Source organism: Nymphalis io, chromosome 1, assembly GCF_905147045.1.
Source record: "Nymphalis io chromosome 1, ilAglIoxx1.1, whole genome shotgun sequence".
Lineage (NCBI taxonomy): Eukaryota > Metazoa > Arthropoda > Insecta > Lepidoptera > Nymphalidae > Nymphalis > Nymphalis io.
The window spans coordinates 7,522,495-7,540,287 of NC_065888.1; the positions used below are offsets into that span (position 1 = coordinate 7,522,495).

At 33.5% G+C, this 17,793-nt stretch overlaps 1 protein-coding gene across 7 annotated transcripts in view; it reads left to right on the plus strand.

Annotated features, from left to right (window-relative positions):
* The window catches only part of LOC126768604 (protein lin-10-like), a 122,294-nt gene that overhangs the window by 85,163 nt on the left and 19,338 nt on the right, over positions 1–17,793 (plus strand). For 5 of the 7 annotated variants that reach the window (XM_050486793.1, XM_050486836.1, XM_050486801.1 and 2 more), the window contains exons 3-5: positions 3,804–3,832; positions 14,697–14,846; positions 16,487–16,612. In XM_050486793.1, the coding sequence (XP_050342750.1) occupies positions 14,728–14,846; positions 16,487–16,612 (245 nt within the window). In that variant the 5' untranslated portion in view covers positions 3,804–3,832; positions 14,697–14,727. The remainder of the gene's footprint in view (positions 1–3,803; positions 3,833–14,696; positions 14,847–16,486; positions 16,613–17,793) is intronic. The other 2 variants (XM_050486818.1, XM_050486827.1) reach the window with 1 other exon arrangement.

The following is a 17,793-nucleotide window of genomic DNA, read 5'->3' on the forward strand; positions in this document are numbered from 1 at the left end:
TGAACGCATTTTATTTTTACAAATAAAAAAGTTTAGAATATATTTCTTTTACTTCTTAACAATACCTATTTTTAATCTTCGCACGGATATAGATTAATGTATTATATTTTAAAGCTTTCTTGAGAAAGCCTTTTTTGCTTACAGCAAAAACCGGATCCACTCTTATTTAGAGTTATGTTGATTAAAATACGAATATGTTTACTACTTTAATTCTATAAAAACCTCTTTATAAAAACTGGTTTTAGAACTTCACTTCATATGCATATGTAAATGGTATGACTCATAATCCATTATCATTTTGTTTGTCAGCAAACATTTTAGCTGCGGCGTGGGAGTTATGAAGTCATAATTACCGACGCGACGCCCGCCAGCTCTGGATGATACTCAAAATATATTAAAAAAAACTAAAGTAAGGAATCTTTTACTATATCAAGGTTATTTAGGATAAAGGCTATCCTAGAGAAAACTTACAATTTTCTTGTTTAATTATTTATAAATTTGCTTAATTTTAACTACCTTTTGGAAGGAAAGCTATTTTACCACAGAACAATAACATTTTATATATTGTTTCGGTACGAAGAGTGTCTGAGAGAGACATTACAGAGAGCTGACGAGAGAAGCAACATCTCGTGTTGACATTTAAGATGTTACGGTTTACGGCACTGTTTTTGGCGACAACTAGCCAAAACGAAACTCACACAAACTGATATTGAGCGTTTTATTGTAATTCTTACAAAATTTATTTTAGTTACTGTAAAATTAGTTTGTATGATTTGAATTAAAAAGATATTATCTTTTTTTGTATACTGGGCCTAAATAAACTTAGCTGTATTGGCTTAAAATACTAGATTTGATTCTAATAATACTTCGCATGCGAGTGGCTTAAGTGGGTGCTACATAACGCAAATAATGGTTAGGTCACTTGGTTGGTGAGCTTTCACTATAGGCACAAGGGACATAAAAGCTTAGTTCCCAATATTGATGGTGTATTGTAGAACGAATGGTAATATATACACATACATTTCTTACAGTGTCCATATCTATGGGCTGTGATGATCATATACCATTAGGTGACCTAATTGTTAGACTGACTATATATTTAAAAAAATAAGGTACTTATTATTTACAAAAATGAATAAATCCACAGAAAAATATGTACGAATACACCGTTCATACTAATTCCCACGCGGAGGAAAATAAGAATTAAATGCGATATCAGAAAATCATTTACTTTATTAATTTGATTAAATTAAAAAGTTACACCCCATTCATATTGTACTTATAAATTTATCTACTTCAGACCATTTGAATATGCTAAGATTGTGGGTCACAAATAATCAACTCAAATAAGAAGTCATCGGCGTCGTTTAAAGTATTTTTCTTTTAATTTTTAACAAATTGATTAATAATAAAAAAAATAATTTTATTACATATTTCGTACACTGATATGATGTCACCCTGATAAAAATACCCAATAAATTTTAATTATTGACTAAATCCGCACTTTTTACTTCGGAGCTTACGGCCTTATAAGCTAACTACTGGACCAACAAGGCAGTCGCTAGTATTGTGTCGCTACGCTGATATGACGTCTAACTGCACAGGACATATTATAGTGCACAAATAAGTGCGCAAACACAGATGCACTCTATTCTCTCACTCATAATCCGATGGGACGGCAATCCGACACTACCGGAGAGAATTTAGGCGCGTATCAGCGGATAGCAGCTTTACATGCTTTCCGAGGTACGGAAGTTTACACACTTCCAACTTCGAGACACCAGGCTGCTACTAAGAATTTTCGAAGGAAAAACCCAATATCGAGAATCGTTGGCTGTCAGCCTCGATATCTCCAAGGCTTTCGACAGGGTCTGGCACAGAAGTCTTCTCTCCAAGCTACCGGCATATGGTCTGCCTGCTCAGCTATGCACCTGGATTGCCAGCTTCCTACACAAGCGTAGCCTTCGTGTTTTAGTAGATGGTTGCGCTTCACAATTCTATGTAGTGAATGCTGGGGTCCCCCAGGGATCTGTGCTATCTCCCACACTCTTTCTTTTGCATATCAATGATATGCTCTCCCTTGGGAACATACATTGCTATGCAGATGATAGTACAGTGCATGGTGGATACCACGGACGCGCAGTGGCTGGGCGGGCGGAAACTGAGGAGAGGCGGGAGAATCTTGTCATTGAACTCGATAGGACGTTAGATCTCATCGCCAAATGGGGCTCTGATAATCTTGTTGAGTTTAATGCCAAGAAAACACAGGTATGCGCTCTCACGGCGAAAAAGTCAACATTTTCCCCTCTTCCCTCCCTCTGTGGTACTCCGCTGGTGATGCAAAGCAAAATCGCCATGCTGGGGATTGACGTTCGCTGCGACCTTAGTCCAAGGGATTACATCGAGGCTGTTATAAAAACAGCTTCACGGAAACTCGGAGTTCTGAACAAGGTGCGGCGCTTTTTCACGCCACAACAACTGTGCCTGCTGTACAAAACACAGGTACGGTCTTGCGTGGAATATTGCTCGCACCTTTGGGATGGCTCCGCTAAGTACCTACTTGAGGCCTTGGACCGGTTGCAGCGACGTGCCGTACGCATTATTGGCGACGTAAAGGTCACAAACACCCTTGAACCTTTACAATTGCGTCGTGAGATAGCAGCACTGAGCGCTTTCTATCGACTGTATCACGGCGAGTGCTCTGAGGAATTATTCTCTCTAATTCCTGCTTCCCCCTTCCTTCTTAAGTCCACGCGAGCTGGTTCTCGATGTCACCGCCTAACTGTGACATCAATTCCATCGCGAACAAAGAAATTTGGCAACTCCTTTCTTTGTCGCACTTCCAAAAAATGGAATTCCTTAACAGCTCACGTATTCCCCTCCTCTTACAACCCGGGTTCCTTCAAACGAGGCGTGAAGAGGCATCTTGCGGGCCGGCAAGGCGAAGGCGGCTAGTGCAGAGCGTTTTTCCCGTCTGTACTGGCCGTCGTCGCGTTTGGACTCTACTACCACTTACCATCAGGTGGAGTAGAGTCATTTGCCCTCCCGGCGAAATAAAAAAAAAAAAAAAAATAACTTTTTTAGTGGTCCGACCAGTTATTTGAATCCAGGATCTCTGCTGCCTTATGTCTAGTTACTAGACCAACGAGGCAGTTATACTATTACAGTGAAGTGGTATAATGTACTTAATCGTCCAGAGCTTTCTTATTTCTATAAACTCAAAATGCTAACTTGCAACCAATTCTCCTTTAAGTGAGTTTTTTAAGGCTCGTCTCCCACATTAAGAGAACCGAATCGTATAGGAAAGCGTACCACTCGGATTGTTGTCCTGAAATCTGCAAGCACAAAGTACTGCCGTCCTTATTCAAGACTCGCATTCAACGTACGCGCACTTGGCAGGAAATTTACATGACAATTTTCAACCGCTCTCAGCGCTACGAGAAATGATTGCATTAGAAAATTAGGCCAGAGTGACATACATAATTTTGTTTTGTGTATAGGCTGTTTTCAAAATGAAAAGCCTTTGTCTCATCGCGTCTATTGTGCTTCGAAATGGAACGACTTGGCGAAACATCTATTAGTGTATAAGTGTAGAACAAAAAGTTACGCGGAATTGACAAATAAAAACAAAATACATATGAAAGGGAATATATACGTATACAAAGTACTAAAAGTTATTTCTTTATAAACATAATTTATAAATGTGATATGCCGTGTAATATTAAATAATTGTAGTTTTCAATAATTTTTATTTTTTTAGTATCTACGTAATATCTGTTATATAAAATATATTCTTGTTTCAGGTATAAAGCGGAAAAAATGCTGAGAAAAGGTTTGTTTAATTGAATTTAAATTATTTTAATTTCAGAATATTATCGAAAATGCGACAAACTTATAATCTTAATGACGATGATCTATGTTGTATATGCATGCTAGTAAATATTAATTAAATTTGTGATACGATGATTTTGAAAATATTTCTATATTCCCACATCGAAGCTTTGGTTTAAGAAATAATAAGAAAGGAATTGAATGATATAATTTATCAAATCTTTACTAATTATTTTTTCATAATTTTTGTATGTACAAATGTGTGCGTGCGTGCGTGCGTCTGAATCTGTGTCTGTGTCTGTATCTGTGTGTGTGTGTCTGTGCGTGTGTGTGTGCTTATATTCGACAATGAAGCAAAACATCATGAGGAAACTCGTATCAAAAGAATTTTGCGATATTATCCGGTAATGACATAAGCAGTAAGGGGCGAGTTAAGCCCTAATCCTCCTTAGACATGATAACTGAGGTGTTAGTCCAGATGTGGGATATATAAGGTTATTATATGCATGTAAATTTGCTTTTGTAGCATATATGTATTAATGTAATGTGTTTTTATAAATAGATATAAAAAAATATGGGTTGACGAAATGCTATTCATTGCCTCTATCCACCACTTGATAGAATTGTAGAAAAGTTTAAATAATATTTAAGTAGTGTATTTTGGTAGATAATGTTTAGTAATTATTATTTTAGTTTAATTTATCAACTTATCTTTATGTATGTATTTCGTTATGAGTCGTGGCGCTGACATTGTTCCCTTAGACTTTAGACATGCACGACATGTTCGTTACATTATAAATCAGTACAGTACATCAATCACTATACAGTAATCAGTACACCCACTAAAATGTAAAAAAACAAATGTGGTTGTTGACTTTTAATTTTATTATAAGTACCTAGTAATATTTTAATACAAGCGTTGACGTGTTAGGGGCCGCAATTTAAAATTAATCGGACCTGTAGTAATTGGTAAGACCATTTTGTCAAGTAGGAAATGAGCTGATGATCTTCAAACGCCTGAACGGATTTTTAAATTTTATAGCTAAGAACCATTTGAAAGCTACTACGCCACAAACAGATAGATATACACGTTAAACTTATAACACCTCCCTTTTTACGCCACAGTTATAAAATACTATATTGTATGTTGGTATTAAAGTGCATATTTATAAACGTCAATAATGTCTAGATCTACATTATTACTGTCAAGTTCACCCATGCATACATATTACATAGAATATTTATCTTACAGTCGCGTTCCCGTGGGTCGTAGCGTGATGTAATATAATTTAAATCTCATTACTCAATAAATAGGATAAAAATATATTTTTTATTTTTCAAATTGCCTAGAAGAATCTCAGATAAATCTGAAAAACAAAAAACGGTTTTATATGTTAGTAATGTTAAATCATTACATATAGTTACACTATTACTTATATCTGAAAGACATAATATATTTAAAAACCATGTCTACACAATTGTTCTCGATAGATGTCACCCACAGAGTTGTTTAACAATTGCATTTTTTTACCAACTAAATTTTTAATACGCGTATGGATAATTTAAATTGCGATTAGAACCGATTAGATATTGTTCTTGCTTACGTAAAGGTACATGCAAAGTTACATTTAGCTTTGAATATTAAATAATACAAAATAGTGGTACTCTACAACATCATCATCATACGATTGCTTTTGAAAGAGGTCGGCGCAGTGTATTATATAACAATCGAAAAAACTAGATTTGAAAAACTTCCATCCGTCCGCTTGACCTCAACCCTCGTTGGGAATCTTTGAGCTGGTAGACTAGTTTCCTAGCTCCATACAATTTATTTGAGGATTTATCATCTCAAAGAACTTGTATCATTTGAAGAATGCGCTTAACACAAAAAGAAAACATTCTGCTCTTAAGACGCGTTACGATGAGTTATATTCTATCCTGCCTGCAATCACAGCTTTTTAAAATTTAATAAGCATTACACTTATTTATTAAAAGTCAAAATTACCATGGGTTCCATAAAGAATTGTCCATTGTTCCTGATCGGCGAACAACTTAATTGTTTACTATTTTCAATATGATAAACATAAGAGCCAGGTGGCGATCGATACTTTAATCGGTTGAAAAAATAATCTTTATAAGAATATAAGAAATAATATTTTTTAACACTTAAAACATAATATTTTTTAACTTAAAAATGTGACAAATGTCACACAACTAAATGTTATACATATATACAAATGTTCCATTGCAAAACGCGCCATTATAATTATATCTAAAAATACAATGTAAGGCTCTTTATAGACTTCAATTAGATATAATGAACATTTTATAGCTATTTTATTTAAAAGAAAAGAACTAAAACTGTTTGAAAAAATTCCCATCATAGCCTTCATAGCCTTAAAAACATAATTAAGAAATTTGCATACCGCCGTTAACAGCTTTCATGATTTAACCGTGCTTACAATTAATTTTTATTTTCGTTTTAAAAGTAGACGAAACATTGTAAATTGTCTTTGTAAAACACAAACATTTGCGCTGCAGAACATATAAAATTCTTACTTGATGTCTTTTACACTATTGTAATCGTTTATGTAAACCTTTGAAAAATATTAGATTAATATCGCATTGAAAAATATGAGACTCGTTAATGTAACTTTAGGCAATTCATTTTTGTATTTAATTTTGATATCCGTTACTAGAGCTGCCGACGAGCCGTGACGGCTCATTGTTAAGAACATGTGATTGTTAATCGAAGATTGCGGGTTCAAACCCAGGCATCAACATGGTGTAGAAAAACATCGTAATTATTCTACGTGTATATTGGAACTCGCATAGGAGCAATAAGGTGGGTTCAGCGTTAAACTTCCTCCGTTCTTTATAAAATACTCTTCTGCCCAGAAATGGGAAAGGTTGTCAGTTTTTTATACTTGAGTCTGACGGAATAATAAAAACCCCCATTAATATTGAAAAATATTTATATGAAGAATCTAATCTCGTAGTGCAGTGTTCAACACGGTGTATTTTGTTGAACCAATTTTGTTAAATTATGTACGTGGGTGAAATACCTCTCTTAACCATCCTTGAAAAGTTAACGAAATTGCATAACCATCTAACGAATTCTAAAAGAACACCAAAAATATTTTCTTTCATCCAAGAAACATTTTCTCAAAACTCAACAATTAAAAAGAGTTTTGAAGCAAAAAAATAAATAAAAAAAAGGTTTAAGTAAGTAGCTTTCTTTCAAACAGTCTTTAAAACTTCAATTTCTTGTTTAAATTTTTTACCTTTGTATTATTGTTCATTAAACAAAAGTGCTAAGTCTTATATAATTAAACGTTAAGAGAGCGTTACACTTACATCGATCGTGAAAAGACAACACAATTACTTTATTTTCTTCTAGTGTAGTGTCTCGACTATTAAATCTGCTTAACAAATTAAATATAATCAATGCGTGTGTATGACTCTGTAAATGCGTTTAAGAATACTAGTGTAATTTGCGTATTATGAACAAAGTGTTACAAATATTTTCCAGGTTTTACGTCCATCCCGAATACGCCATCACAAAGTTTCACAATATGGCCGCGTCGTAAATTGTAATCTTCTCACCCGCCGTGTTTCGAGAATATTACCGTACTCCGGCTTTCCCCACGTGCCGGTAATGAGGCGCCTTTATGACCGGTTGGAACGCCAAAAGCAAGATAAAAATTGGCATAATTTAGGTTGATTTTTTCCGCGTTAGATAAAATTGTTCCCTTGTTAATTTCATATTACCGCCGCTTTTAATTCATACTGAATAATTTAAAAAAAGTAAAGTTAAAATGATGCATCTATATACATTAGTAAGCAAATAACAGCCTCTTCTTCCTTTGTGGAGAAGATTTGAAAGTTATTCAATCGTGCGTGTCAGGTGGATACACATTGAACAATTTCAGTAAAATTAGACACATGCAAAATTGTAAAACTTAAATTTGACTAGGCATATTTATATTTATATAGAGTAATACAGTTTTAAAATGCCTTGTTAAATGGCTAGCTGGTCGTAGCAGTGGTAAGTAGCATTGAATATAAAAAAGTACAGTGTTTGAAAGATAATTCTTACGCAATGAAGAAGTTTTTAAATTAGAGCGATGTATTACAATACATTTACTTTATTTAATTAAAGAAAATACATTTAACAAACAATAATTTCATATTAAGACTTTAAGAATGATCCAGGACGCAATTTCCTTTTTTAGATTATGCTTCAACTGAAACATATATTACTGGCCATCAATTTTGCAAAACTACACCGTAACGTAGCACCAAATAACTGAAAAAGATTTATTGATATAAAAAATAAGTATTATATAACTACAAGTCATTATCAAAATTATTTGTAAAGCAACCTGCTTTACAAATAATTTAGGAAAATCTGAAAACATATACATTGGAAAGAAAAATGTAGGTAGTTAGTAACATATTTAGACTAACTACAGTTACAATGAGCCTTTAAATATCTCGTTCCTAGATAAAGGTTTTTTTATGTATATGAAAGAGAGCTAATTTCTCTGTCGAAGCTTTTCTGATGCGCGTTCAAGAATAAAGTACATATGTATGTATATATATCATAGAATATCTTTCTGCGTATTGAGACATAAACATCTAGTAAATATCCATAATAACATTATCAAAGAGACAATATAGACATAAACTATTAGTTTGTTTGTTCTGTTTAAGCGTCCAAGCCTTAATTACTGGTCGTGAAATTCGGTACTCGGATATACTCAGTAGAAATAGGCAGTATGAATATTGTGTTAAGCAGTTTTTCAGAATGTTTTTTTTACAAGATTCTTGTATTCCGAAACGTAAACACTTAAATTCATCTGTTATTATTATCTTTTTTGATTAGATTGTTTCGATATTAGTAAACAATTAATATATATCATTTATATTTGTACAATACCAATGTTCTGTGATTCATAGCCACTTTTACTAAGGACTGTTATGAACTTTAGGCTAATATTATATATTAGATATTTATCAAAAATAAAGGGCATAGACTATAAATGTCGACATTTAAGGATTGATGAGGCCGACATAGTAGACACATAACCTTTACTAATAAAATATAAACAATAGATTTTACGTTCGTAATATCCAATATGTTGAAAATGTAGATATTGTCATTAAAAATAAATTCAAACTAAAATATATTTTCTTTACACTTACTACGTAAAATGGTATTCAATTATTTACTTCGTGTCAGAGGCCAATTGATGTTACTTATGTTTAACTTATGTTTTAATAAATAATTGTTATTTATTTATTTATTTAGAAACACAGACTCGGAAATAACATCACCTGCCACCTGATAAACAATAAAATGATTATTGTAGAAGAAATATTAAACGTTACTTACTCTGTCGAAGCACCATCAACCATGGGATACTATGTCCTTTGTGCCTGTAATTACACTGGCTCGCTCACTCTCCGAACGGAAACAGCGATACAGAATGTTAATATTTGTCGGTGAAATTATTAAAACGATATTTTGGTCGCAGGAATGTGCAAAAATTGTTTCTTGATTTTATATTAAATATTTTTTCAAACCAATTCAATATTATCTAAACGTTTGACGTTTAATGTAAAACCGAATAAATGTAAGTATTTATATTTTTGAATAATATAGTAATTCTATTAGTCATCTTATAAACTGCTTAGCCGCTAACTAATCAGGAAAAATAGATATAAATATTTTTTATTGACCTCACCATATGTGACAATAAATATGTTCACACAATACGATAAGGATAATGTATTGAACTACTTAAATGATTTTTTATAAAATTTTATGACCATATAAATCATTAATCAAAACGTTATCATTGTAAAATGTTAATTGTAAATTAAACTTAATGTTAATAATCTTAATCTCAAGCAATTGCGCAGAATATTAAAGGAAAAAGTGTGTGGGTACATGCAGGTGTACTCTTTATTTCCTCACCCTCATAAAGAGATGGGACGTAAATTGTAAGGGGTTTTTAAAGGGAAAGGGGAGTAATACTCCAACTGCTTAAATCTGGCCTGTTAACTGAGAATTTCTAGACTTAAAACCGATGTTATATTAAATAATTCGTGTTAAAGTTGAGTTATTTTATATTTTTGTTTTAACCCGTGATCATGGGATTTGCAGCTTTACTGGTGGTAGGGCTTTGTGCAAGCTCGTCTGGGTAGGTACCACCCACTCATCAGATATTCTACCGCAAAACAGCAATACTTGATATTGTTGTGTTCCGGTTTGAAGGGTGAGTGAGCCAGTGTAATTACAGGCACAAGGGACATAAAATCTTAGTTCCCAAGGTTGGTGGCGCATTGGCTATAAGCGATGGTTGACATTTCTTACAATGCCAATGTCTAAGGGCGTTTGGTGACCACTTACCATCAGGTGGCCCATATGCTCGTCCACCTTCCTATTCTATAAAAAAAAAAAAGAAATACATACTAGATCTATAGAGCTGTTAGGTGAACTAAATAAATAAAAACAACAATAATTCGAAGCTGTGCTTAGACTATTTGTTACATTTATTTAATATTTAAGCCACATTTATAAAGCATAAATAATAAATGGACCAGAATTATGCTAAAATTGTGACTTGAAGTCGAAGTATAAGCGACTTTACATTGAAGGAACCGAACATTTTCCCCGAGTTTTCTTTCAAAGAGCCGAAGTGTCCCCTGGGAAATAATTTTCCAATGTAATCAACGGTGGTATAGATTACGTGAATTAATAAACGGGAAAACTCGCATTAAAAGGAAAACGGCGGAAAATATAGAATATGTTATAAAATTAAATTATTTATGATATTTTCATTTCTTAATACGTTGGTTTCTAGTTATACTTATATAAACTAAGTTATTACAATCCGGACGTTGACATCAACAGAGCATTTCTGCTCCATTTAAGAATTTGTTAATCTGTGATTTTTTATTAGACATAATATTAGATGAGTTGCTTTCGCACATGCATAATTGGGGTTTTTCCTATATTTGTTGGAAATATGATGAGGTAAGCAAATTGTATAAAAATATTAAATTTAGGAGGAAGCGTTTTCACTGTATGTACGTTTTTACGTTCCAAATAATTGCAAAATATACTTTAAATTCTTATAAGAATTCAACGATACATGTTGTATAACTACTAATTAATTAGCTGCGTATAAGTAGTAGAAGTGTAAGGCATACTATCATTATTATACAATTAATTTCTCTGTATAGGTAAACGCTTGCTATACAAAATAAAGCGATAACAAAGGCTCTATTAAAATAATACTAATTTGGCTGAATGAAAGGAATTAAAATGGAAATATTTCAAAATATTTACATAATTTATTTAGTATATATACATAAATTAAAGTAAAATAAATTTCTATAAACAAAAGGTAAATACCTCAAATCTCTAATCTAAAAATGTTTTTGTATCATCTCATTCGAAACTGATTATATCAATCTTATTCTGTGACCAAAAAAAAAATTTGGCCTCGACTGAGACATTGAATTCAGTATATTATCGTTCAAAGAGAACTGTAAAGTCTTATTAAAACGCCGTACAACCCACCTCTACTTATGTACATTAATATTATTATTAATTTAACTAGAAAATAAAAATAATATATAATCAGATCAAAATATAATAATGTAGCAGATATTATGTTTGGTAGAGCTTTGTGCAAGCTCGTCTGATCAAAACTGAAATACTTGGTATTATTGTGTTCCGGTTTGAAGAATGAGTGAGCCAGTATAATTAGGCACAAGTGACATAACATCTTATTTCCAAGGTTGGTGGCGCATTGGTGATGTAAGTGATGATTAACATTTCTTACAATGCCAATGTCTATGGGCGTTGGTGGCCACTTACCATCAGGTGGCCCATATGCTCGACCGCCTTCCTATTCTATAAAAAAAAAAAAAATGTTACTTTATTATTTTGACATACCACTAAAATTTATAGGTCATTCACAATTAATCTAAGTATATACATATGTACATACCATATATATACTTGAATTAAGTTTAAGCTCCTTACATATTTCAAAAAATCCTATTCTTCCAAATTTGTCAAATCTTTAATAAAGTCTACAATGCTATATATGTTATGTATATGCTGTTCATTTCAGTAATAGTGTTATGTATTAGTGAATTTTTATTTTATTTTAAATTAAAAATGGACAACCTTTTTATTATATTCAGTTCTACCCATAGGTGTTTAGCACTCAAAGAAATATTAATAATTAATCATTTGGCGCCAACCTCGACATCTGATCCGTTGAGTCAGTAATTACTTACTCACAACTAAGATCCGAACCCAACAGCACAAATTATTAATTAATACTTGGTGGTGGAATAACTGATGAGTCAATGGTTTCTACCTACCTAGACAGACCGACTGGCATAAAAGCCTTACCATCTCTAAAAACCACCACGTTTTGTTTACTCTATTCTTGAATAGACTCTTGAGTCTAGCTTATGTCACTGCGTATTATGAAAAATGTTAAAACAGGTCAGCAACGACGTATAAACCTGCGATATTAAAGTTCATAGCTTAACTTATGACCCCACCGGAGACGCACTAATTGGCGAAGTGCGAAATCTTAAAAGACAGTCATCGCGGTCACTCACCAATTAGTGGGTATCAAAGGAATTTAGACCATATTCCTTTCATTTTAACTTTCGATTTCGACGCTCTGATGAAAATTGTATAAACCGTAATAACGCTTACTCAACCCTTAAATTTCATTGCTCGAAAGCCATCTTCAATTATATCTTCCGTACCCAAATTTCGATGTGTTTTATTAAAGTTTGCTTTGATTGTACTTTTTATTTGTTTTCTAGATCTCACTTTGCAATATTCTATCTTTTACTCTTTGAGAATTCTTTAAAAGTTATCCTCGGATTTTTAATATTCAATAAAGCATTTTAACCTGAAACATATAGCTACTAACAAAGTAGCTAATTATATTTAGAACAGAAATGACAGAAATAATAATCATTAAGATTATTTATATATAATCTTAACGTATAACGCGATATATCGTTAGATATGTAGTTAAAAATTAGAAAACTATCATTAAAAGGGGATATTATCCAGGAGTATTCTATAGAACAAATTGGTGACAAAGGCCCATGGTTAGGAAAAGGCAATAAAAACGTTCTGAATAAATCTAACAACAAGCCGCGCGTTGCTCCACCCGCCTACGAGTGTGGCCATTAAAAAGAGTAGGCACGAGTATATTTTAAATATATGGATGAACTAAGTTATGTTAAAAGTATACTTTTTTAAACACTTTTTGGGTCAAATCGATATGTCGATTTTTTTATCGACCTTAATACCAAAATATGACCTTCATGGAATATAAGTATATAACTAAAGCTAGATACTGCATTCCGGATATTTTTTCGTGAAGTGGTACGCTTACGGTGGCATCACAATATATTTACAACAATATTATGTCTATATAAATATATAATAATACTGATTATTTCGATAAAAATAGAGTACCTTGCCGGTTCTTCTCGGTAAAATCTACATTCTGATCCGATGGCAGCTTAAATTTTATTTTGTAAAATGATTTAAAAGTGCTCGCAAGAGCCTACTTCAATAGAGAGTATTCAAATTTTTTTTTTTCGCCACAGGGTAGCGTACAAAACGTTTTAATTCCTAAATAAATATTTTGCTTAAAGACTGTCGCTCGTTACCTAACGCTTATATCTGCGCTGGTTGAATAGCCTTGATGCTAATGTATTATCGATCGCATAGTTTGGCAGAGCTGGCTGTCGTGCCATGCGGCACGCGTCGCCGACCCAGCGAGACTAATGCGAAATTGCGTTTTTCTTTGAATCAATGTTTAGAAATGTTGTATATGAATTTATTATTATATGAATTGTTTGTAATTCAAAATCATCATTGCTTTGATCATATATTTTGGTTATTTAGATGATTGAATATTTATTATTTATACTTTCGTCTTAGGATGAACAAAATATGCCGCTATTTTTAAATTATAATTCATTAAATTATTATATTCCTCATCGATGTCGATGACAGCGACTCTAGAAATTAATTATTATTTCTAATATGAGCCCTAATGTGGTAAACTCGCTGCTGAATCATGTGCCCCTATTGGCTTCGCCGCATTCGGGCAAAATAATTTATTTTAGTTCTCCGCTCTAGTTCTTAGTAAGTGATACGATATATGCGGTCGAATAGACGACTGTTCATTTGCTTTGTAAATTAAAGAGTCATCTTTCATTTATTTTTACAAGCAGTCTGGTACCACTCACTTATTACGTATTCTACCGCCTAACAGCAATATTCATTACTCTTGTGTTCTAGTTTTTAGGGAGAGTGAATCAGTACAACTATAGGCACAAGGGATATAACTTAGCACCCAAGGTTGGTGGCGCACTGACAATGTAAGAAATTGTTAATATTTCTTACAGTGCCATTGTCTATAAGCAATGTTGGTCACTTAATAACTGGTAGTCCATTTGCCCGTCGACATAACTGTTTTATAAAAACTTAAAAGTATTAATTACATGCAATAAATTTGTAATGTACGTAAATATTCTTATATTGATATTCGTTATAATGTAGGACCAATTTAGGCCCTATATTACAAATGATATAATGATATATATATTGACTTAATAACAAAAACTAAATAATATTATTTAATCATAATTTCAATTTGTAAAATTAACGACTACAAATCATCTCAATTTCTTTAGGTTGAAGGAAATACTAGTTTAAGATTTAAAAGACCAGACTATCAAAGAAACTTAGAAGTAAAATCGCAAATATCGCTAAACGAGTGGCATTGCCGGTAGAGGCGGCGGAGGCGTGACGTCGGCGCCGGCGACATGAGTGCGGGCGCGCTGCGGGACGCTGCGGGCGACTCCACGCCCGGCTCAGACGTCGGCGAGCGCATCACGCGCCTCTTCCCAAAGTGCCGCCCAAAAATGCAGCACCAGCACGACAGGTGAAGCAGATGTCAATTGTTATACTGTTTAACTTTAATACAAGTTACAAGGAGCTTACGTTAAATAACAAAAACAACGGATTAAAGCTGTTTTGAAGATGAGAAATTATATTTGATCAGGATGAGTCATTATTGATTCTAATGTCATAACCGTCTTAACACTTTCTGCGGAAATGAAATGTACAAAAATAAAAATAAATATTTAATAAATAATATTTTAATATCTCGTTTCAGAAATTAAACTAGCAGATTACAAAAAAAAAACTAAAAATAAACAAAACCGAGGTACTCGTTCGGAAAATGATTGAAACCAACCTGCGCAAACAACGCGTAATATACCCAATTGTCGCTATAATATTGATCGGTTACGATGTACAGTAATGGAGCATGGCTGTAAATGGACGTAATCACCTATTCGCGTGTCGACGGCTAACTACCGGCGCACGACCTACTTGCTTAGAACTTTGTGATTTTCGAACTAACCACAAGGCGAGCAGCCCTCTAATCAGAGCCCATGCGAAATGGTTAATCCATGATGTTCCAATTCACTAGACTGGCATGTAATTTGTTCTTAGTTTTGTATAGTAGAAGGATATATTGTAATAATTGTGAATGTTTTTCTATATGGAAAATGTTTTATGATTTTGTATGAATATAGTGGAATGTTTTCAGTTATAATTATTTAAATTGCAAATATTTTCATTTACTATATATATACTTAAATATTGTTAACAAATACTGCACGATCTCGCAATAAAATTCAGTGTTGTTTATTAATCATTGTAATTTTTATATATTATTACATGATTGAAAATATGTAAGAACTTTTTTAGAAATAGTGCTGCAGTAGATCAAAGTCACCTTATTTCACTCGTCTGTTTGTTCGAGTTGATACATAGGCATACTATGGACTCTAATCCTGGTGTTCATTATCCGTCACCGTATACATGTTCAGTGTACACTCCTTTGATACTTGGTATTTACAAAATTGTGATGTCTAGATGAGGCTTCGTTATTTATATAAACACGTCTATTTACGAGTACATAGAACATTTTCTTTTATAACGACTCTTGTTGATCTTTTTTTAAAGTTGATTATCTGATACGATGACATTATGATAATATTACTAAGAGTAGTGGAGAATTCTTGCAGAAAAAGCTGCATGAACGTATTAATGTAAAGAATAATCTATATCAACCTTACACTTGAAGCATCTGCTTGAAGAAATATGTTCCCAAAACTTTTTAGCTTTGGTTTGCTTAAATTCTTAGCATAAATTCTACGTGTTTTATGCTAACCTGTTATCGTACTCGACCCGTTATCAAGATTTATGCAACTTAAATTTTAGTAACACATTTAGAGTCATTGCACTAAATTTAACAGGATTTAATTTTATGTGAGCCTTTAACAGAAACTGCTTTTGAAAAATTTACCAAATTTTATATTGCTTTTCAAACATTTTAAAAATATATACCTTTATATCGATAATAAAATAAATCTAATTTAGTTTTTGTCATCTGGATTCTTGATAACTGTCTTCCTTATTTTAGTTTTTCTATAAAAGTTTAAAATCCATTAAAAAATGATTCAAGCACGAAAACAAATACGTGTGAAATAAGTATCTTTCGTATGCTTTCAGACTGAATTCCGGGCTGGAGGGTCGAGACATGATCAGTGTACACAACGTGTCCTCTGACGACGAGAGGGACGATCAGCCGGTGATTCTCAACACTAAAGGAGGAACATACAAACTCAGAGACTCTAGGTATATAAAAACTATTTGTGTTTACATAACATATATATTTAAAAAAAAAACACAAATAACAAAGTCGTGTATGTGTTTGTAATTTGAATACAAAATGTTGATTCTAACTTACACTAAAAATTGAAATAATAGGTTTGTTTTCTATAGAAATAAGTTCGAACTATTTGTAAAATGCACAGAACGATATAAAGGTAGAATTCGTGAATCGTAAACAAGGGTTTTAACACTAATAAGTTTTTATAATTTATTCTGTGTCGTCGGTGTAGAAAACTTCGCTAGGAAACGTATGAATTTAATCACTTAAGTAAGACTATATATCTCTATCTTATTGTTGTAATTATGTAACACAGTAACATTTATTTAGAAAATGTTTATAAAATCTTTAATCTCATTCAGGATATTTTCTTCGAAAATTATGTATGGCTTATGACAAGTATAAGATATATTACATCAGTACAGTAACAGCCTGTAAATGTCCCACTGCTGGGCTAAGGCCTCCTCTCCCTTTTTTGAGGAGAAGGTTTGGAGCTTATTCCACCCGGTGGAATATCAGGTTGTGGTTCAGGCTCCTCTTGGCTCTTCGGATCACAGCCTTATTTCTACCAGAGTGCCACAGGCCAAGCTGCCGCCACTAGCGGTATGCAAACGTCGCGTTTGGCACTATAAGTCGGCGGATTGGGACGGTATGCGCGATTACTATGCGTCGGTCCCTTGGAAGGAACGTTGCTTCAGTGGGAATGACCCGACAGCTAGTGCCGCTGCTGTTGCTGGCGAGATCATGCTGGGAATGGAATACTACATTCCTAGCTCAGATCTCGTCAGTAGGAGTACGCGTAACCGTTGGTTCACTCGTGAATGTGCCGATGCTGTATCAGCTAAGCAGGCGGCATATCGCAAGTGGATCAACGGCTGCATTAGCGGGGCATCTAACATTGACTCACTGAAAGCAAACTATAATAAAAATTCCAAGTCCTGTAGAAAGGCATACACGAGAGCGGATGCACAGCGCATTGTACAGATTGGTCATGACCTTGTTTCGCATCCTAGGGGCTCCCGTAGCTTCTGGCGTCTGACCAAGTCTGTGCAAAACAATTTCTGCCAACCTTCGCTGCCACCGCTTAGAAATCCGGACGGATCGCTAGCTCACAGTCCGCAAGAGCAAGCTGATCTCCTGGCTAAAC